This window comes from Typopeltis vanoorti, chromosome 1, assembly GCF_054136105.1.
Source record: "Typopeltis vanoorti isolate ZY-2024b chromosome 1, IOZ_Tvanoo_1.0, whole genome shotgun sequence".
NCBI classification, from domain to species: Eukaryota; Metazoa; Arthropoda; class Arachnida; order Uropygi; family Thelyphonidae; genus Typopeltis; species Typopeltis vanoorti.
This window is the reverse complement of record NC_143549.1, coordinates 24,208,960-24,233,204: the sequence shown is the minus strand read 5'-3', so window position 1 is coordinate 24,233,204 and position 24,245 is coordinate 24,208,960. Positions and strand designations below refer to the sequence as shown.

At 33.6% G+C, this 24,245-nt stretch overlaps 1 protein-coding gene across 1 annotated transcript in view; it reads left to right on the top strand.

The window, feature by feature from the left end:
• HUWE1 (HECT, UBA and WWE domain containing E3 ubiquitin protein ligase 1) overlaps window positions 1-24,245 on the top strand; it is a 1,068,888-nt gene that overhangs the window by 253,410 nt on the left and 791,233 nt on the right. Inside the window, exons 21-22 of the mRNA XM_090396304.1 lie at window positions 11,855-11,935; window positions 20,668-20,774. Of these exons, the coding sequence (XP_090252430.1) occupies window positions 11,855-11,935; window positions 20,668-20,774 (188 nt within the window). The remainder of the gene's footprint in view (window positions 1-11,854; window positions 11,936-20,667; window positions 20,775-24,245) is intronic.

The following is a 24,245-nucleotide window of genomic DNA, read 5'->3' as shown; positions in this document are numbered from 1 at the left end:
AAACAAAAAAAAGCTAAAATGTTATATTCATGCAATGACAATCAAGGAAAAGGAGTAGCTATAATATTCAACACTAAATACAAGGCTAATCTTCTTGAATGGTAAGCAATATCAAGTAGAGTGATGTGGAACTAGACAATGATACTTATTTGTGCCTATGGTCCCACAGAAGGTTCTACTAAGGTAGAAGTGAAGGAAATTTTTGAGGCTTTAGAGAAGCAGTTGCCACAATGAAAAAGGAAAAGTTGGGACTTGTTGGGGATCTAAATAGCAGAGTAGGAAATGATTGTGAGACATACAAAAATATTTTGGGAAAATATGGAGAAAAGAGCAAAGCTAATAATTGCAAATACTTGTTGGATTTCTGCTCAGGATATGGACTGGTTATTACTAACACAATGTTCCAACATAAAAAAGTGCACAAATTCACATTGAGAGAAGAGGCAAGAAATAAGTCTCATTGACTGTCATTGTTGACAGTGATGTTTTCTCACTGGTGCAGGACACTAGATTGTAGAGAGAATTTGAAATTGGAAGTGATTACTATTTAGACTTGATCATTTTTCTGGATAAAATTGAATTTAATATTTAAAAAAAAAAAAAAAAATGTAAGAAAGTTTTAAAGTGAAGAAAAATTGAGCTGCTCTCATATGTGAACTGTAGACTGAAATATACAAACATTATCTAATAAAAAATGAAAGTGTTTGAGAACAGGAACCAAACCTTAGATTCAGTGGTAAGTTCTGAAGAAAACCATGATTGATGCAGCCAGAGAGGTATGTGGTGAGGTGTGTAAGGATAGAAAAATCAAAACTCCATGGTGGACACCGGAAGTTAAAGAGGCAGTGAAAGAAAAGAAGATAGCATGTCAAAAGTTCCTGGCAAGTAAGTAAGCTTGTGCCCTTAGAGATTACAGAGACAAATGGGGGGGGGGGGGGGGAACTAAACACTGTATAAAACTAGATAAACAAGTCATGGGAAGACTTTGGCAAGAACACAGAAAATAAATATCAGGAAGGTAGCAAAATATTCTGGTGGCTATTAAAAAAGCTCAGAAATTGAGAAAAGAACAGTGTAAAAGGAATTTAGAGATACTAAAGGTGACATGAAAAACTGGAGAAAAAGATATCCTTGATGTTTGGAGTACTTCAAAAAAATTGCTAAATGAAACAAACATTGACAGTGGTACAAAAACACTCAACAGGCATGCAATCAGGAATACATATCCATACTTGAAGTAGAAAAAAAAACCCATCAAGAAACCTGGCAGGTGGAAAGGCAGCTGGAATAGATTCAAACTTAGTGTATCACCTCTGGGTCTGGCTCCCACTGATGAGATTTCAATAAAGGTTGAAACCGGTCTGGGTAGTAACCCTCCTATTAACCATAGCATTATACATACCCGTAAAGATATGTGCTTTGCATTACTAAGGCAAGTGATGTGAAGTCATTAGCTTCTATCTACAAGTTGCCTTGTCCTGTTTATATTTCAGGTGCAAACTTTGTTTGCTTACACTTGGATAAAGGATTAAACCAAGTATATAATTTCTTGGTATCTTTAATTTACAAATATCAGTATAAAGAAGTGAGATTGAATCTCCAATTGGATATCAGGCATAATATGGCCTTTCTTCATAATGGGCCTCAAATCCATAAAGATGATGAAAAACAGGAATATAGTGTGATTAAATCAATTCACCTAGATCATAGTCTTTCTAAGGCTTTTTTTTTGCCATCTTGTCATCAAACAGAAGTTTTGCTAACCTTTCCTCTTCTATTCTGATTAAGTATCATATCACCTTAGATTAACTCTGTTCACACATTCTTGAATGCTAACAGTGTCAGGTTCCTTCTTAAAATCTCCATTAATACGATTCTACGATTGATTTCATCTGCTTTGCCTTAATTTCCCCTAGAACCTTCTTATCTGTGGTCTCTGATTTTGGATCTAATTTATTTCTAACCCAATTCTTAAATACATAATTGGTTTGAACATTTTCTTCTATACTGCTAGTTTAGTGTTTTAGGTAATTTCTCTCTTATTATATTTTTCATATTTTGAGCAGATTCTCTGCTATACTTTGCACATTCTGTTGCCTGTTTTCATAGTTTGATCTTTTTATTGCTGATTTTAATTTCAAATTTGTTATAGCAGTTATTCAATTTAGTTACAGAATCCTGAGGCTTGTACTCACTATGTTTACAGGCAGATAATTAGCATAAACAAAATGATGTTTAATATCTGATTCTAATATCAGGTTCAATGCCACTTACTTTCACAATGCAATTCATATAGATGATGAAAACAATTTGGAATATGTACATCCTTTCATAATATAACATCACCTGCCTGTTTTTCCTGCAGGTCTGGTGAATGACAACACTTAATTGAAGACTATGTATTATAATGTTCATTTATTCCATATAATTGTATGGCTTTACTCTGAGCACTTATTTATATGCATTTTTCAGATCTGCAAAACTTAATGCATATCCCTATTATATTCTCATGATTTCTCAACTATATAGCATGAAATGAAAACCTGATCTTGTCAACCTCTATTTGGCATGAATCCACTTTCTTCTCTATTCTCTGTTACTGCATTTTTTTCCACATTTCTATTGCACAATTTTTGTTAGTCTTAAAAATTTCACTTTCATAAATCATACCTGGAAAACTTATAACAGTAGTTCTGTTATTCTCATCACCATCATCAAATTCCTGACATGTACCCTTAAGGGGTGTAGAGGATATGATAGTACTACATGAAAAATTTACATCATTACTAACTCCCTATCTACAATTTTCTTCCAAATCAGTCTGTTACTTGTCAAGACTCCAACATTACAAGATCTTATATTTCTTTGTACCATATCAATCCACCTGGCAGAGAACACTTGTTTTGCTAATCTTTCCTTGCACATTCTATTTAAGTGACCACACCACCTGAGATAAGCTCTGCTAATGCATTCCTGGATGCCAACAATGTCAAGTTCCTTCCTAATAGTCTTGTTTTTAATATGATATTGCCACTGATGTCATCTGTTCATGCCTCTAATCTTTCTTAGGACTCTCATATCTGCGGTCTCTAGTCTTTGATCAAGTGTTTTACTTCTGACCCAGCTCTCAGATGCATAAGTTAAAACTGGTTTGAACACTATTTTGTATACAGCTAATTTAGTGTTCTGACTAATTTCTCTCCTATTCCATATGAATTTATTCAATTGACTTTCTACAATATCAGCTTTGTTGATTCTGTTGTCTATTTCCATATTTAATTTATCATCTTCACTAAAAATCAAGCCTAAGTAGCTGAAATGTTTTACTTGTTCCACAGGTTCTCTATTCACAACACAGTTGACATTTTCAACAATTCTACCTATTTTCATTGTCTTTGTCTTTTTACTACTGACCTTCATACCATATCTATTACAACAGTTATTCAATTTAGTCAGAGAATCTTGCACACTTGTAGCGAATTTATTTAGAAGTATAACTTCATCCGCATAAAGCAAAGAGCTGACGTTAACATCTCCAATTTTGATATCAGGTTTAATACCACTTTCCTTCATAATGTGATCCATATAGATAATGAATAACAGAGGGGATAATGTACATCCTTGTCTCACACCAGATTTAACATTAAACAGGCTTCCTGTACTTCAATTCTACTGCTGACTTACAACTCAAATAAAGACTAAGTATTGCTTGATATAATGCTCCATTGACACCATATAACTGTAGCGTATTGAATAGCTTCTCTCTTGGCACCTTGTCATATGCCTTTTCCAAATCGACAAAACTTAAATACAGATCTTTGTTATATTCCCATGCTTTCTCGACTATTTGTCGTAAAGTGAAAATGTGATCCTGACAGCCTCTATTTGGCCTGAATCCAGCTTGTTCTTCACCAAGCTTTTCTTCCACAATTCTTCTCAACCGTTTCTCAAGTATACTTGCATATATCTTACCAGGAACACTCAGTAGGGATATACCTCTGTAATTCTCACATTCAGTTTTATTTCCCTTTTTATATATGGGTACAATGAGAGCTCTACTCAAATCGTCTGGAATTTGTACTTCTGGCCTTGTTTAACCGGGTGACGCCCCAGCTGGTATGAAATTTTGTCATGTTGTACCATAATTTTGTAATTTTAATTTAACCAATAGGAATACAATTTGGTCGGCTAAATTCCAAATTGCCAGCCCATCCTCATTCGTTCAGTATCCAGGTAGATACCCAACAGGTTGCACCATGAAAAGGTGAGGGTTGGACATTAGGTAAGAAATCCTGGTCGGTTCTCAGCATTCCTTTAAAGGCTATGTGGAGGTCTCCTCTCAGTTCAACAGCTTTGACCCTTAAGCACCTTTCTGTTATTCTCAAATTGTTTTATTCTCCTGTTTTTATAGATTGATTTATGAGAATTCTACTTAATTTTGCCGTGTTAATCAAATCTCGCATTAAGCAAGGGATACCTTAGTACTATTACATCCTGTGCCAGAAACCTTTGTAGAATTCTGGTGGTAGGTCATCCATTCCAGGGACAGAGTGCTTCCTGAGGCTCCCCTTGAGGGTACATGGCTGGAATTTGATGATGATAAAAAAAAAACTTAAAAAAAAACTCTCCATATGGCAGCATTTCTGGTTAAAATGTTATCTATCCTTTTTGCATTTCAAGCTTTGATAGATAGCTTTTTTATATATTTTTTTCAAAAGCCTGAAATGCAAAATGGCATTCAGAATAGATGATATTCAACCAGAAATGCTCACATATGAAGATATAAACTTTTTTTATATATTTAATTTTATCATCAAATTCCAGCCATGTACTTAGTACTACAGGTATCCCTTGCTTAACACGAGATTTGATTAGCACATCGAAATTAATTGCAATAATCCCTTTATATACGTGGCATACAGTCAGGAATACATATCTATACTTGAAGTAGAAAAAGCCATCAAAGGCTTGAAATGTGGAAAGCCAGCAGAAGTAGATGATATTTGACCAGAAATGTGCTGTGTATGGTGGTATAAGTCTTAGAGGGGCTGCACTGCATAGTTCAGAAAGCCTGGACAGAGGGATGAATTCCTAATGATTGGAGTAGAGCTCTAATGCTCTAATAGTACCCATATATAAAAAGGGAAATAAAACTGAGTGTGAGAATTACAGAGGTATTTCTGTACCGAGTGTACCTGGCAAGCTCTATGCAAGTATACTTGAGAAAAGGTTGAGAAGAATTGTGAAAGAAAAGCTTGAAGAACAAGCTAGATTCAGGCCAAATAGAGGCTGTCAGGATCAGATCTTCACTTTACAAACAAATAGTTGAGAAAGTATGGGAATATAACAAAGATCTGTATTTAAGTTTTGTTGATTTGGAAAAGGCATATAACAAGGTGCCAAGAGAGAAGCTATTCAATATGCTACAGTTATATGGTGTCAATGGGACATTATATCAAGCAATACTTAGTCTTTATTTGAGTTGTAAGTCAGCAGTTAGAATTGAAGTATGGAAGATGGTTTAATGTTAAATCTGGTCTGAGACAAGGATGTACATTATCTCCTCTGTTATTCATAATCTATATGGATCACATTATGAAGGAAAGTGGTAGTAAACATGATATCAGAATTGGAGAAGTTAATTTCAGCTTTTTGCTTTATTCAGATGATATTATACTTCTAAATAAATCTACTACTAGTTTGCAAGATTCCCTCACTAAATTGAATAACTGTTGTAATAGATATGGTATGAAGGTCAGCAATGAAAAGACAATGAAAATAGGTAGATTGTTGAAAATGTCAACTGTGTTGTGAACGGGAAACCTGTGGAACAAGTAAAACATTTCAGCTATTTAGGCACGATTTTTTTACTGAAGATGGTAAATTAAATATGTAAATAGACAACAGAATCAACAAAGCTGGTATTTTCTTTTGCTACCTCAAACAATTCATTCAGGTCCTCTATCATTTCCATTTTATCAACACCATTTTATAAATTTATTTAGCTGACTTCCAACCATATCAGCTTTACTAATTATGTTGTCTATTTCTATTTTTACTTTGCCATCTAAATTGTGCTTAAATAATTGAAATGTTTTACTTGTTCTATAGGTTTACCATTCAGAATACAGTTCAGGTTTTCAGTTTTTCTGCCTATTTTCTCTTTTTCTTTCTATTGCTGATTTTCATACCAAATTTATTACAATAGTTATTCAATTTAGTTAGGGAAATGTTGCGGACTTGTGCTGGATTTATTTATGAGTTGAGACATTACAACTTCAAGTTTTGTCCACGAGCATGTTTTTGATGTTGTTCCTGGCAGATATCTAAATGAAGTAAAAACAAGTAGGGGGTGGAGAAAAGAAGTTAGGAGAACCGGTATAAAAGGGTTGGAAATCCCCCACGAGGCTTTTTTGGTTTTGATTTTGATCCTGTTCCAAGGGAGTCCTTTGCGAGCCCTTTCATAGGGATTTCACGGTGTTTTCCTGAATGGCGAGATAGGGGTTATATCTCTGGCTTCACAACATGGAAACGAAAGTGAGCGGAATTTTGGTTCCGTATTTCCTATGTGAGAAGCTAAGAATGCCATAAAATCGAGGAAAGGAAAGCATATTCTTTGTGTTCCAACTTCAGTGACAACTACAAAAAACGGAGAGCTGTAAAGAAATAGATGTCCACGTCACGAGTTGCACAGCCGATATATAGATGATTCAGAGTGTGTCTAAGCATAGTTCAACTCAAAAAGGAACGTAGGAGTAGCAGATTATCAGAGAGGGTATACCAAGCTAGTTCAATCAGAAAGAGGTAAAGGCCCATATGAAAACTCGAGAAAGAAAGTATCATTATTCTAATATGGAACTGTTGGAGTGAACAAAAAAAAAAAAAAAAAATTTATACTAGGACTTTAGTATCTGACAGAATATATTAAAAGTAAGCTGGCTAGTGTTGATGTAATATGAATTATTAAGTGTCCTGAGAATTTTGCATGTCTATTGTAATGTATAGAAAAGTTAAAATGTCATAGTTGTGTGTTAGTGCAGAAAAAGTTAATCTACTTAAGTTTGAATAGTTAAATAGTGTGAATTAACCTTATTTGTCCATGTCAAGTGAATTTATGTGTAGAATTGTTATGGCGGCTTGATCGTAATACTCATTATTGGATCATAGCCTAATTATGTGTAATAAGCTAATGTTAGTTTGTAAGTATTTAGTTTAGCATTGAATTGAGTAATCATAAAAATTGAATTGTACCATGTTAAGGAATTTAATAAACCTTTGTTCAATAAAAGAGTTGTCTGAAATTGCTGTCCAATGCACTACTTAAAAAATTACGAACCTAATCACGCAGGAAATTAATGTTAAGAAACGAGATAAAGTGTCACGACTGCAACATTGTTTCACTTTCAGACATATTTGAGTTCTTTCTCCTTGTTTTTGTATATAATATCTAAAACTAAATATCCCAAAAGGTGCAGTATAAATACAAATATTAGGGGTACTAAGGGGAGAAATAACTTAAGTATTAGTAAAAATTTTGGTGATATATCGTGTGTAGGAAATAGAAGAACATAGATAAGAGGAAATTAAAAAATAGAATAAAAATCGTAAATTGGGACACAACAGTGGGGGGGGGGGGGGGTTCTGCAGAGCATTTAGTGTTTTGTCTATCTTATGGGGATTATAGCCATTGGCCAAGCCAAGAAGGTGTGATGTGAGTGAGTTCAGCAGTGAGAGCAATGTCATCGGAACAAATTGCTCTAGCTCTTTGGGTTAGTGTTTTTAGAATACCATATTGTTGAGATTGGTGATGGCGTGATTGTTTGTGTAAATATCTCCCTTTAAGTGTGTGTGTTTTCTGTAAACCGAGAATGATAAGGAACTATGTGAAAGATGTGTGATTAGTGTATCCAGGAAGGGCAGAAATCATTAGCTTCCATTTCCATTGTAAAGTGAATTTTTGGGTGCTGGTTATTTTAATGCACTAAGAATGTATCCAATGTGTCTGGGCCATGTCTCCAAAATTGCAAGTACATCATCAACATAGCATAGCCGAAGCCTTGGTTTGATTGTGGCTGTATTGATAGCTAGCTTTTCCTAGTTTTCAATGTAGAAGGCTAAGAGGATAGAAAGGGGTGGGGGAGCCCATTGTTGTCCCATCTAATTGCGTATATATTTTTCCTTTCCATGTAAAAAACTTGCCTGTACTGTGAATTTAAATAGTTGAAATATATCAAGGGTAAATTGTGACCTTAGTAAATCAAGGGGTTCGATTAACGGTATATTTGTGAATGTAATTTGACATACTTTGGACAGACAGGGTCATTCAGTGGGAAAAAAGAATTAATGAATATCAGTACTATATTGAATACATCATATCTCAAAAGTCTGGTCTTTCATAGCATAATATTGACATTAAGCACAGCATCCTATGGGATGAAGCTTGTTTTCTCCATAGAAGCCGTTTTAAATATGAACAGCATTTCAAATGCTCTTTTTCATCAGCTTAACTTGAATCAGTTCTCTCTCTCTCTTCCAAAAGTTTGTGAGATTCTCATTTCGTGTAATTATCTAAAATTATCTTTATATAATAATTTCTAGCAACTATTGTATTGCACCTGCAACTTATCTTATATTGGAGAAACTGGATGTACAGTCTCTATCTGTAAAGAAAATAACACAAACAACACTGTAAATTTAACAATTTTGGTGAAGCAGGCTTTTCAGATGATGCTCTTAACACCCTACACTAAATTGATTGGAAAAGTACTTGTTCTTTACATCATACAAAAACCTGGCATGAACAGAAATTTAAAGAAGCTTGTGAAATTTTGATTAACTGCCCCAACCTTAACTATAATGATGGCATAAAAATCCCAAGAATTTATGACACACATTCAGCCCATTTAGTTATTAGAATTCCAGCAAACCTTGACTTTCGAACTTGAATCAATTTTCAGCTTTCATTGGCCACCGTTCATACTGGTTGGTTTTAATTTATATGTATACCTATGTGAGTAACTTTTTTCTGTGAACCTATTGCTCTCTAGCTTAATTTAATTTTGTAACTTAATGGATAATAAGAATTAACAAGAGGACTGCCACTCATGCAATAAACTTTTTTCTTTCACACCAGAGGTAAGGCCAATAGTTTTGACCAGTAATTTTAGCATACCATGTAGATTGTAGTGCAGCTTGTTTCTTTATATATATGTGTATACTCCAGATGGTCACCTTAATGTGAAGGTCAAAATGTTGATTGATTATTTTGGTTTATATTAAACTGAAGTTTTACTCTAACACGGTAGTTGTTTCCATAATTAGGATGTATACAAACTAATAAACTAGTAGACAAAACAAAAAGGACTAACAAAGGTGGTGAATGTTGTGCAGTTATAGAGGAAACTGTTATTTTAAGATATTTGCAATTGTTCCCGTTGTGTGTGTTGTCTAATGAAGACTAGGATGTACTCACATAAGTTGATACTTGGGTTAATATTTAGCTGTTTAGGATCTAATGCAATTTCCATAGACTCCCAGATTTTTCTCTCCCTTACATCATACCACAATAGTGAAATAGTTCAGATTTATTCTATAAAACTTCTCATTTGCAAAATATCATGTTGGTCAGCTGAAGAGAGCACCTGTGATTTTAAATAAATAAATGTGTGTGTGTGTGTGTGTGTGTGTGTGTATAAATAAATGAATTTAAATGACTCTATACTGAGAAAGAAAGAAAAGTTTAATGTTAAGATAAGATTAGTTTCGTTGAAATTCAACTTCTTCAGGTATCACAGACAAAGAATTAAATAAAAAAAAATAACAGACATGATAAAATACATTAACAGATCTAGTATAAAACACAAAAGTACATTTAAAAACAGGAATGCATGATTGAGTTCCAACTGAAATTGACTATGTGCATGAGCTGACACGAGTGCTCCAGTATTGGACAGCGGCAATATGTGCATCAGAAATATTGTAGCTAAGGCTGTTATTAATATGAGATGAATCAAGCGATATTTCTCGAGATTCAATTATTCTTCTTTCAAGTTCATCATAGCACACACGGATATTAGAATTTTGTTGCCAGTCTACGAGGTGTTGGCGGCCTTCATCCACATTGATAGAAAAGAGAATGTGTCTAGAGACAGCGCTGGCCCTGGTTCTGTTGTAGGAAATGTCTCTTTGGTGTTCTTCCATGCGAAATAGGATGGATTTAGCTGTCTGGCCGTAGTATGGTTTGCCACAATCACACAAAATCTTGTAGACTCCTGGATACTGAGTAGGAAGATGTTTTATTTTAGGTCTACTTAGTATGGAGCGAAGTTTAGGGAACATAGTGAAGCAAGTTCTAATGTTGAATTTCTGAAGCATTTTGGCTAGTTTTGGGAGGGGAGAGAGCTGATGTTTCTGATGCACATATTGCCACTGCCCAATACTGGCGCACTTGTGTCAGCTCATGCACGTAGTCAACTTCAGTTGGAACTCAAGCATGCATTCCTGTTTTTAAATGTACTTGTGTGTTTTATACTAGATCTGAAGTTGATCTAGTATAAAATTCTTATTCTTTAATTAAATTATTTAATTAAAGAATCATTTAATTCTTTGCCTGTGATACCTGAAGAAGTTGAATTTCAATGAAACTAGTTGTATCTCAACATTAAACTTTTCTTTCTCGGTATAGAGTCATTTAAATTCATTTTTATATACATTATCTACTGAGTAAATTATGATCAATAATATATATATATATAAGCAACTTTAATTTGATTAAGGACTAAGCAGCTGCTTGGAAAGTTATGAATATTACTACCTCAGCCAATGCTTAGTTGTTGTACAATGTAAAACTTGAGGGCTGGCAACAAAACTGCAACTGAGAATGATATAGAACAATGGCTTGAAAAGGATGATCTGGGGCATCAAAAATTTGATGAGGAGATTGTAGAAAATCTTTATGGATAACAATAGAACGATGACAAAGAATCAGTTGCACCTCATTGTAAATTGTCTGTTATAAGACAACATATGAATGATATCATACATTATATTGAACCATCATCAGACCCTGATGTCCTTCTAATTATAAACATTTTAGAGAATTTCAGTCTATAGTAACAAGGAAGTAGTCCCAAGGAGTAAGGTAACTGAAGCTTGATGATTCCACTTCATCAGCAGGACATGTTTACTCAGCTCCCTCTACTGGCATGGAATTAACACCTCTCCCCCAATATCATAGTTGTATTTCTGACTGTGAAAATTGTAATTCTTTTAATTAAGTTAATATTAATAATGAATATTTATTTTTGAAATTTTTTTTTTGTATGCTTTTTATTCAGTGGATTTTAAGAATTTTAGTTCCCCCCATCTAAAATGGATTTTCATTTAAAAAAAAAAAAGTTTATATTAAAAACATTTGTGTGAACTTTATAAAAAAAAAAAAATGGAAACGCTCCATTAGTTACATTTTATATTTTTTGGTATGTTTAATTAAAATAGTTTGGTTCCTATCATAAATTTATTTTTATATTTTTAATAGATGTTTTTAGTGGCATGTATAAAATTACTCAATTCACATTATAATATTTTATTCATACTTATACATTCATTTTAATACATCCTGTACTTTTGTTTGTTCATTATTAATATATATTTTTAAAATGAATTTGATTAAACTGCTTTTGGTGATAGTGGACACCCCTTCCCCCAGTAAGTCCATTATATCAAGGGCCTACTATACTTACAGGATTCTGGTTGACACTATTTTCCATAGTGTTTGAAGCATATGATGTTTCTCCTTACTTGTATTGCAAGTTCATATGTAATTTATTTTTATTTATTGATTTTGTATTTATAGTAATGGATGGTTCTTTACCAAGATCTTTGAAGCATATTATTAGCAATGCCGAATACTATGGTCCTTCACTATTTTTACTTGGTATGTATGTTTTCCTAATAAAGTGTTACCGTATTTACAACTTTAGTTGAATAGATTACATATTTAAAGATTTTTAGGCATAATCAAGCTATTAATACAGAAATTGATGGGAACAGAATTTTTTATGATCATGCTGTTTTTCTCTTATGTTATTAATCTTTCTTATTACACAGCTTAATTTAATTTAAAATGAACTTTTAAAATTAAATAATTATATTAAATGGTCACTTTTATTATAGATTCATATATGGTCCAATTTCGAGAATTTAATCGGATGATTATGTAGACTGAAGTTTGTAACATGGTTTGTTACTCTAGCTTCACAGAGTAAGGATGAAGTGAAGTTGGATCGTTTTCTCATCTAACTTAAATTGTTAACATGAGAACAAGTCAGAACAGTTCAGAAAATTCTTATCATTCCAACACTGAATCTTTTTCTAACACCCCCCCCCCCCCCCACCTCCAGATATACTATAGGTTAGTCTCTTCCCAGCCATTCTCAGCTTTATACCTATGGCACTATATTGCTTCCATTTGGAATGACTAGATTTCTGTGCCTATTTAATATGGTCTAATTACAGTTTATCCCATCCAGCAACTGGTGTGATATAACTGAAATATTTCTGACAGGAATGAATGAGTCTAAATTTGTTATTACTTCACTTCAAATCTCTGACCTCAATCCAAGCCCTGATTCTCTAAAAGATGTGGCATTGCAGTCTAAAAGTAAAAATTAGGATATATTCAGTTGCTGAAGCCAAAAACTTATTTCTCATAACTACAGCCTGAAACATATGTTGAAAATTAATAAATCCAGAGCATTGTTTGTAAGGGCTAAGTTTGCCTTCTGCTCAGAGGGATGCATTCTTTTTTTTCACTTATTAAAAATGTTGGGTGTAACTTCTGTCCTTTCCTATTTCCACCTTATTCATATTCTGATAACATGAGTAGATAATGTAGATCTGTTTTCCTTTCACATTTAACATAGATCACAAGCAAAACATATAAGGAAAAACAAGCAAAGGAGAAATTTATGCATGGAGACTCAGTAATCAGGAGAGTACTTAATGAAAGTATTTCAGAATTATTTCCCAGGTCCAAAAATTCATGACATTGGCCATGCCATCTGGAAGCCAAAAACATAAGTTGAAGGAAGTGATTGTCTGATATTCTTTACACCCTCTCTCATAGAATATTTCTATGTAAAAGAATTGTTAGAGGCAAAACTGACAAGTGAGAAGGTGAAGATTGCAAGTCTTCTACTGCATTATGATTAGAGGCAAACTTAGGCAGAGGGCATCAATAGCAATGAGTTCATGTAGATTGTGCAAAATAAATTATGTAGAATTTGTGTATTTGTTGTCTGTTAGACAGAAAGGATTTGTACAATGTGGATGGACTAAATATGAATGGTTTTGGTGTTAGATGTCTGGAGAGATCTTCATTTACTGAGCATGATTATGTGCAAATTAAGGGAAACTTAGCAATTAGGGTGGAAGCAAGTGAATTTGTGTGAAGACAACCATGAAGCGAGTGAGTGTGAGAATGACCAAGTCATGAATCTAGTCTCTCAAGCAAAAATATTGAATAGGTTTGTCAATTCAGAAAGTAAAGGTGGGTAGGGGATTGAAGGGATGTTGCCGTTTTTCTATACTAATACTAGAAGTATCAGGAGCAAGTGGGAGGAGTTTTTGTTGTTAGTTAGTGCAACCTCACCAAAAGTTATAAGCATTATTGAGATTTGGCTAACAGCAGATGTAATTACTGGGATTGAATGCGAAATGTTTAGTATTTTCATGGAAGATATAGAAGATAAGAATGGAGGGAGGAGTACTGTTGATTTCAGATAAATTACAACCAAAAAGAATAGGAGAACAGGTGGAAGGGTTGCTGTTCATTTGAAGCAATCGGGTGTGAGATTAAGACCAGGTAGACAAAATATATAGTTGGTTGTTGCTATAGGCCAGGGAATTCCAGATATGATCTGGAAGATATGCATCGCCCAATTAGTACAATGCGTACCGGTTGAGCGATTATTATGAGGGGGGGACTTCAACTATGGATATCTAGACCGGAAGGAAGAAAGATCACATGGCAGAAAGGAAATAGAATTTATGCACCTGCTGAGAGAAAATTAGTTAACGCATCATTTGATGGAGGGGACTAGGGGTGGGAGAGTATGGGACCTGTTCGTAGGATCAGAAGAGCTATCCATAACCAAGTTGAAAACATTGCATCCAATTGGTGAAAGTGACCATGCAGTCTCTTGACTTGTGAAATTGTAAAATATAAGGAATATTTTATCAAAAAGGAGTATTTGTTGAATTACAAAGTAGGTGATTATGACATGTTTAGGAAGAAGCTTAAATCTGTACCATTGCATAAACGCTGCAGAGTAAGGATATTAGTAGTGCATGAGATATAGTTAAGGGTCATCTAGAGGAAGCAGTATTAAATTGTATACCTTGAATATGGAGGGTTAATCAAGTAGATGTTAGATGGATGAGTAATATCATTAAGCAGGAGCTGCAGAAGAAAATGCCGTGGAAGGTATATAAAGAGAAATGTGACCAGCAAACTCATGAGCAGTACATGGCAAGGAAGGCAAAATCAGATTATGAGAAGAATTTAGCTAAGCAGGCCAAGGGAACACAAAGAGGTCTTTTGTTATGTGGCGAGTAAAAGGAAGAATGACTGGAATATTAACCTTAATCAGAGATGATGGCCACCAGGAGATGGAAACAGATAAAATAGTTGATTTACTGAGGTTACTGCTTTAACCTATTTGTCAGTCACCAATGTGGGAACAGAGGTGTATGAATTGGAGGTCCTATGATATTGTAGAATCTCAGTGTAAATACACCTCTGGGATTAGATGGAGATGGGAGATATCACATAGGGTTTAGTGAGAATGTGCAAGAGAACTGAACTGGCTATGCCTTTGACTAAGCTGGTTAATTTAAATCTCAGCTCTGTTAGAGTTCCAAGGGAGTGGAAAGAGGGCAAAATTAAACCTTTGCATAAGGAATAATTTTGGTTCTAAGAAAGGTTCTAAGGCTATAGTGACAAATTATAGACCAATCAGTATATTTCAGGTGTGGTGGCAAAAGTATTAGAACATTTTAGCAAAAAAGAGAATTCAAGAATGGGTAGATAAAAAATATGATACTGCACGAGGGTTAACATGGCTTTGTGAAGGGTTCGGTCATGCCTTAGTAATTTACTAACTTTTTATAATAAAGTAAGTGAGTTGGATAAAGGAAATGGTTACATGATGATTTTGCAAAGGCATTTCACAGAATACCACATGGAACTTTGTTATGCAAATTAGAACAAACAGGGATGGATGTGACACTGGTTAAGTGGATAAGGGGTGGCTGATGGACATATCAAAAAGTGGTATATGGGGGGGCAGAATCAAGGCAAAAGCGAGTGACTAGTGGTGTGCCAAAAGGTTCAGTGCTGGGACCATTGCTTTTTAATTTATACATAAATGATATAGAAAACCTGAAAGGAAATATTCAGTTGTTTGTTGATGCGAGATTAGGTAGAATAATAGTTAATCTAGGCAATGTGGAGAGCTTGCAGGATGATTTAAATAGGCTTTCAGTATGGGCAAAAATTAATGGGTGTCAGTTTAATGTCGAGAAATGTAAAGTTGTGCACTTTGGGATAAATAGATTACAAGACATTTATCACATTGATGGCACTTTGCTCCAGGAAATATATGAAGCTAGAGATTTAGGGGTATGATAGACAGATAGTTAAAGTTTAGATGACATATTGCTAAGGTATCACATGAGATTACTTGGTTAGTGAAGAACACATTAACAAGTAGAAATAAGGAAGTTGTGTAATTCCTCTTTATAAAGGTCTTGATACGCCTACATCTGGATTATTGTGGTCATGACTGGTTCCCTGGGCCTCTTGGGGGATGTGGAACTGCTGGAGAGGATTCAGATACGAATGACCAAGATGGTGAGTGGCCTGCGGAATGTGCCCTATCCCTATGAGGATAGATTGAAGGTGTGTGGATTGCAGAAGTTGGTTGATGGAGAAAAAATTTTTCTATTCCTCCTGAACTTCTTTACTGTGAACAGATGAAAGGAAAATGATATGAGATTTCCAAATATCACAGATGATCATTCATCTTCATCAACAGCTTTCTTCAAGCCACTGCTGGATGAACACCTCTCCATGCTGCTTCCATTTTAGCTGGTCTTATATCTCCACCATTGAATGTCCATAACATTTTATCTCATCATCCCATTTACGTCTGGTCTATCTGATTTCCAGTATGCAATTCTGGTGTCCATCTGCTGTCAAACATTCTCATCACATATCCTGCCCAGCACCATTTACTGCTTTTTATTAGTAAGGCACTATCCCATTACCTTTGTTTGCTTCCTTATCCAAGTATTATTTTTTTTTATCTAAACAGGTTATTCCAAATATGGCTCTTTCCCTGTTTCTTTGTATTGTTTTCAGTTTCTCTAAGTGTTTTTTAGTCCAGTTTTCATTATCATAGGTTATTGTTGGAAGTGCACAGCATTGGTTATATATTTTTTATTTATTTATTTTTTTAAAGGCAGTTTGGTAATTTACTTTTGAATATCTCTGTACTTTCCATTCTTCTGTTATTCTAACTGAAATGATTTGTCCTAGATATTTGTATGAATTCATTATTTAAATCTTTCTTTAATTTATTTCAATTTGTTTTTGTTCTGAAGTATTTCCACTATAATTATTTTGGATTAATTCATATTTATTTGTTAGGCTGTATCCAGACCTACTTGATTTAATTCAATAATCATGTGTTCTAGTTCTTTTGGTGATGTTGCTATTAGCATATTATCATAGATTGTTCAAATATTATCCATCGATATTCAGTCTTCTTTTCTGTCAATTCAGTTTTATTGTAACATATTCAAGGACTGACTATCTTACGAAATAATCTTGATGAGACAGCCTTCCTGTTTGATTCCTCTTTTTATTTTATTTTCCATTTAAATCCAGACAATCATTATTTGATTTTTATTAAGTATGCCTTGTGAAAAAAATAGTAAATTCTTTTATCTTGTGAAAAATAAAGTTAAGGACTTAGAATTAAGGGTATCGATTGTTCCAATCAATGTCATGGATATGTATGGGGAAAATTAAAAAAAAAAAACATATTTCTTCTTTGTTGTGAACATCTCTGAGATGTTCTTTCTGTGATATGTAAGCTTCTTTGTTTTGGCTTAACATGAAAGGTGACATGCAGGTAATTCTGTAAAGCCTGGTATATTTTGAAGAGGATCTTAAGGAGAGCAGAACACTGTGTTATAGTAAGAATAGGTTTATAAGTCACCCTAATATGATGATGATAATGAGGCTTTAGCATTCTTGATTGAAAGTCCACACTAATATAAGTAATGAAAACTGAGTCTCTATAGTGAATTTCAGGATTCTTTTATGGAGTGGGATTGGAAAAAAGTGTTGCAGCAAAATTTGTAGTTCTTCATTAATTTTCTCCTCAGTCCTTGCAAAACACAATCTCTTTAAGCATATGAACAATGCCTAAGTTTTTGTGAAACATTGTGTAGTAAAGAAGAATGAAGGTAATATCCTTCAATGAAGGTATGGATTGGCTTTCAGTATACATCAATGGTGGGCATACTGCAGCTTGTGAGCTGTATGCGACTCCCAAAGCTACTGTGTGGCTCCTGAGACAATATCAGTTTCCATTGCCATTTTCCTTAAACTTCTATAGTATAGTATATCTATAAAATCTATAGTAGTATAGTATGTACCAATATTAGAATATTTTATTTCGTAAATCCTTTAAAGATAAGTAAAAAAAAAAAAGATATTTTGAAACTTTAAATTTTTAGCTTTTAAACGGTACCGGTCAAAAGGGTTGTTAATGTGGATTTTATTATCGTGTTTGGTTGGTAAAAAAGTGTTTCGACATTTGATGGCCTGTGCAGCTCCCACCAAAATTAGTTCCAAAAGCGACTACTATGGTCACTGCAATACTCACCACCTCCATTGCCTGGATCCTGCATCATCACTCTTCATGCAGTACACACAAGTTACACGCATGTGGTGGTAGCAGAATATAACTAGTGTAGTGTAGATAAGTACTTTTCTGATTAATAAATACTTAAGATCGATTTTAGTGAAAGTTATAAAACCCTTTTTTAAAATGACTGAGAACAGAAGAGTATAAAACAGAAATACGAACAAGAAAAGAGTGTTTAACCAACAATGGGCAGAATGATTTTGCTTTTACTGTTAAGGGTGAAAAGGCTCTGTGTCTTTTCTGTCATACAACCATCAGCTACTTTAATGCCAGTAATTGAAAGTGCCACCATGAATGTAATCATAAAAAGTTGGCATCTGAATTTCCTTCTGAATCAGAACTGTGAAAAAACAAGATAAAACGTTTGAAATAAAAGTCACAAAATAGCCTATTTTCCTTCTGTAAGCAAAGTGATTGGCTACTGAAGCTAGGTTTGTTATAGCTTGGAATATTGCTCGAAGTAAAACTACCTTACAGTCATGGAGAATTTGTAAAAAAGAATATTGTGATGTGATTGCAATTCTCGCTCCAGAGAACTCAAAACTTAAACAGGCAATAGAACAAATTCCTATCTCCCACCACTGTTGAGAGAAACATTTCTGAAATTAGTTCTAAAATTGTACGTTCACTGCAGAGTGATCTGAAAGCTATGTTGCTTTCAGCTTAGCATTGGATGATATCTGCAGACATTCAAGATATCCCCTCAGCTAGCTATATTTGTTTGCTATGTTACAAATGATGGAAATGTAAAAGATGAATTCTTAGACTTGATAAGCTTAAAGAAAACCACAAAAGGTATTGACATCAAAAATGCACTTAGTAAATCTTTATTAAATTCTCAACTACCATTGCACAAAATATAAGACATTGTTAAACTGACCATAGATTTTTAATTTGTACGTATGTTCATACAATATTGCCTACCGGTTTCGCTAGTAACTGACTAGTTTTCTCAAGGCTTGCACAGTACAAAAAAAGGTAAATGCAAAAAAGTTTTTTGCATAAACTTGTTAACATTTCACCAGATGGAGCACCAGCTATGGTAGGTCAAATACTGGCCTGGTTGGGTCAATTGACACATGATATCAACTATCTTGAATGTCTCCTTATTCGTTGTATCATTCACCTTGAGCATTTAGTAAGCAAACACTTCAAGTTCGGCAATGTCATAAATTGTGTTTTAGAAACTGAATTTCATTTAGGCAAGTGCAAAAACCCACTGTGAATTTAGAAATTTTATCAAGGACCTGGAGCTTGAAGAAAAGTCAAGTGACCTTTCATTCTACTGTATTTTAAGATGGCTATCAACTACCAATCTTTTGAATAAGTTTCTTGCTCTCTTTGAATGGATACAGGATCTGATGTTCTTTACAGATGTAATGCAACACCTCCAATATTTAAATCTGGCACTTCAAGGAAGGAACAAAGTTATTACAGAAGTTGCCCAATCAGTTCTCAGAATAAAATAAAGCCTTTTCAAAGAGATATGGCAACAAAGAAACTTGAACACTTTCCCTTAAATTAAGAATAACTGTTTTTCCTGATGCTGAAATTAAAGACAGTAAACTGAAACAATATGAAGGAAACTTAGAAACACTTTATAATTATTTTGAGAATAAGTTTGAGAAACTAAAAAAGTTAATGCCATGTTTTGAATTTCTTGTGAATCCTTTTGTGATTGATGTCACCAATCACAAAATTTCTTGTTGTTGCACCTTTTACTGTGGATGTTGCTTCAATAGAGACTGAGCTTTTTGAGCTGCAAGAAGATGTGGGTTTGAACTAGTACATAAAAGCTCATCTGTAACTGACTTTGGAAACAAATCCCAGAAGCAAAGTATTCCAATCTTCAGAAAACTGGCTTCTGAATACTCTGTTTTTGGAACAACTTATTACTGTAAATCTCTCTTCTCTGCAGTGGCAATTGTTATTGTGCTGTCCTTGCTAACAGCCACCTCACTGAGCTTCTTAGAACAGCTTTGACATCCTACCAGCCAGATTTTAATCTATTAACTGCACAAATGAATACTCAATCAAAGCCTCTAGCAAGTAGAGATTAAACATATTCTTGTTTGGTGAGTAGGACTACTACATAGTTCTACTTTTTATTATCCCCCCCGAGTTCCGGGCTGGTAAGACAAAAAAACGTGACATAAAAATATCGACGTATCTTTTTATATATAGAGAGTAGATAAATACAACTTTAAAATAATATTTTCTGCGGCTCTTGAACATTCAAAAATGTATGAAAAGTATTATATATGACTCATATAATCAGGAAAAAATTTCAGATAATTTTTTAAATGCCTATCTTCCTACATTCCTGACTTTTATGCCTGATGTGCTCTATCCACTTATGCCACTAGTAGAAACATGTTTCAGTACTGCTATGAAGAGTATTATAATAATTGTTTTGAAATTTATACTGAGTTAGTACCTGGACTCATGGAAAATATGATTGAGCATAAGCACTCATTTCTGATTCATTTTTATTCTCAACATTTAATATATATACTAATATGCTGTTTTAATTGAAATTATATTGTATTAATGAAATAAATGAAGCACAGTATAATAAATATTTATTATACTGTGTTAATGAAAAATAATTGAAATAAAATATTTTATTTCATAGTTATTTTATGTAAATACATCTTGTCAATTATAGCTACTGATGTTGTGACAGTATATGTTTTTCAAGAACCGTCCCTTCTTTCTTCATTACAAGATAATGGTCTTACAGGTGTAGTTCTACATGGTTTATTAGTAAAAGAGGTAAGTTCAGTAAGAAATAAGTTCAGTTTTCTGTCTTGTTATTGTTTATTTTCATAATAAATTTGTTTGTAGTTTAAAAAAAAAAAAAAGAAATAAAAGTGAAATCTGAGAATTACAACTATCAATTACCTTCAGTGTTTTATATTCATTCATAATGTGATCATCAAATATGGTGAATAACAGTTGAGATATATTTACATCTCCAGTATAGACTATAGTACTCTGTATAATAGTTCATTTTCAATATATCAATATAAGTATCAGTTTGAAGGGCTTTTCTCTTGGCATCTAGTTATGTCTTTTCTAACTTGAGAAAAGTTAAGTGCAGATCCTTGTTATATTCCTCATGAATTTTAAATGTTTGTCTTAAGCTGAAATCTAATCCTTACAATTTGGGTTCAGGCCAGGGGTTTGGCCTGAACTCAGCTCCAACTTTTCTTTCCACAATTTTCACCTCTTCTCAAGTATATTTGAATAAATCTTAGTTATAATTCTCAGATTTCACTTTTTTTTCCCTTTTTAAATATAAGAGTAATATAAGGACTCTTCCAATCAGCTGGAATCCACAGTGTGATTACGAGACTTTCTGAAATATGCAGCACATTCATGGCAAATCTTTAATTTTATTTTCTGGTCTAACATCATCTACTCTTGCTGCTTTTTCACATTTCAGGTGTTTGTTGGATTTTTTCTACCTCATATAGTGATATTTTCTCCTGATTACATTGCCCGTATTTTCAATGACTTTTTTATGTTACTGACTTTACCATTTAGCAATCTTTCAAAGTATTTATTCCAGTCATTTGGTATCTTTAGTCCTGTCTCATGTCTTCTTTATCATGTTTAATTCCTTTCTCAGTAATCTTCTAAGCTCTCCACTTCTAAACTTTAATAATCTCATGAACATCTTACCACCTTTCTGATATTTGTCATGTATATTCTTTCTGTAGTTTTTCCATAACTTTTCTCTAGCTACATTTATATATTACCTCTCATATTTTTCTCTGGATTCCTTCAGAGCACATATTGAGTTGCTAAGAACTTTCAATAGTCTTTTCTTCTTTTTCATGACCTCCTTATTTGAGTCCAGCTTGGATTTCTATTCTCACAGCAACTTCATCACAGGTCTCTTATTTTCTTCAATATTCAGCAATCTTTCAAAGTACTTAGTCCAGCCATCTTTAGTTTTCATGATTTTCTTTATCATGTTTGTGATAAATATGGATATTCAAGGTTTGGTTCTTGTTTGCAAATCTTATTGTTTATTTTTCAAATATTTCTGTATTTGAGTTTATCATTTGCATCTGAAAGGTGCTCTATGTTGATTCTTTACACATATTTTTCCTTTCAATATATGAATTTATTTTCATCCCTCTCAGAACCAGATCACTTTCTGTGTAAAACCTCCCTTTGTACTCTGTGTCTTGTTTTGCTGGTATCAGCTATTATCTGTCTAAAATTGTATTTATGTTAAGATAAAATAAAAGAATGTTGGGTTTCCAGATCACCTATACCCAGTGGTGAGCTATGTAAATTTTAACAAAGGGCTCGCATCATCTAGGAGGGGGGGGGCTGTATTTTACACAAAAACTCTTATTAATATAGCTTGTGTACAAATTCCAATCAAAAAGTATGAGGACAATCAACCTCTTAAAGGCTATCATTTTTAAATAAGTATTTCATGATCTAAACATGAAATATTTGCATACAATCAACTGTGTTAATTTATGTTATATAAGAAAAACATTTTTTAACTATCAAAATATAAGAATGAAATGTTTTATAAAACATTTGATTAGCTACTCGTTTTACCATATGATTGGCTACCAGAAGGGAGAAGGATAAAGATAGTGCATGCACTTATTTTATTTTCAAACTGGGTGCATTCATTATAGAGGAGTTGAAACAAATTGTTAGGTTAATGACTTTGTTGCTTAATGTTTCAAAAAAAATTTTTTTTTTGAAAAAATAAAGTAAACAAGAAGACCAAGGGGCTCATAAATTTGAAAAAAATGTAACAAAGGGCTCGTGCGAGCCCCCCTGCCTATACCTCAACCACCCTCCCATGATACTAGCTTGACACTCATTGATTAATGTAATCTACATACAAAGTGAGGAGATTACTGTCATGCTTATTGGAGATCTGACATTAACTTAAAATATATACCCCATGTTTGGTCTGAAGCAGTTTCCAGATTATCTAATTCCACTCACCTATGATACTACTTATGGTAGTGTACATATTTAACTTCCATAGATCTAATCTTCATGTCTGATGTGTACCCTGAAAGTAAGTACATGCTGTAATAGTACTAGAAGTTTATAGCATCACTCAATTAGTCGGTTTATCTGTCCTTTTATCAACACTTGATTTGTGATTTCCACTCATGAAAGGCTGTCAAGTTATAGAACAATGGCAATGCTTGTGAGCTAAGAATTTCTCTCTCTCTATCTCTGTTTATGTGTGCAATATGTATGTACATAGTTTTTCTTTTTTTTATATAATCTAGAATTGAATTTCTAACTAATATAGTTGATAGCTGTATTTTCCCACTAGTTCATGAACAAGCATATATAGAGGATTTGAAATTGGATGTGTTCATTATTTAGTGTTGAGCAGTGAAATATTGAATTTCATATTGAAAAGAAGAGTGGGTAAGAAGTTATAAAGCGAATCAAAGTTGAGTAGCTTTCAGAGGTGAACTGTACCCTCAGACACAGAAATATTATTTGAGGAAAGTGAGATTGAAAACAAGAACCTTGCAGATTCATTGGCTTACCTGAAGAAAATTGGTTGATTCAGCCATAGAAGCATGTGGTGAAGTTGTTTGCAAGGATAGAAAAATCAGAACTCCATGGTGAATATGAATTGACTTAATGTGAAGAATGATGTCACTAGCTAGAATGAAGTTTCATTCTGGCTAGTGACAGCCAGTTAAACAAGGCTCTTGCTGTTTTCATTGGTGTACCAGAGATGAATTGTGAAAAGTCAGCTGTTGGAAGAACTTGGGCAGTGTCAGCAGAATTGAAGAGAGATACCATCAATAAGAAATATCAGTGGAGAAAAAAGTTGAAAGGACAGAAGAACCAGGGCAGTACCAAATTGACAATAATTCCATTATTGAAATAGTGAAGGGTAAAATGGATGAAATTTTGCTGAGTAATAAATAATCCAGTGTATTTCTTTTCAGACCATCTAGTCATCACTAATAGCATATTAAAAATTACAGTTTTAAAATAAGTTTTACACATGTAAAGGAAACTATAATTTTTTTGAATACTCCTGTATATTTCACACATCAGCATCATTCAAGATGAAAGCAGAAAAAGTTTGGCTATATGTTTAAAATATGAACACAAAAATGAGCCATATAACTCATTATTTAGGTCATTCTTGGTCTCAGCTGAGTGAGTAGGAGGAAATTAAAGTTCCAGGGGGAAAGGTGTATTTATGTTAATAAAATATGAGGG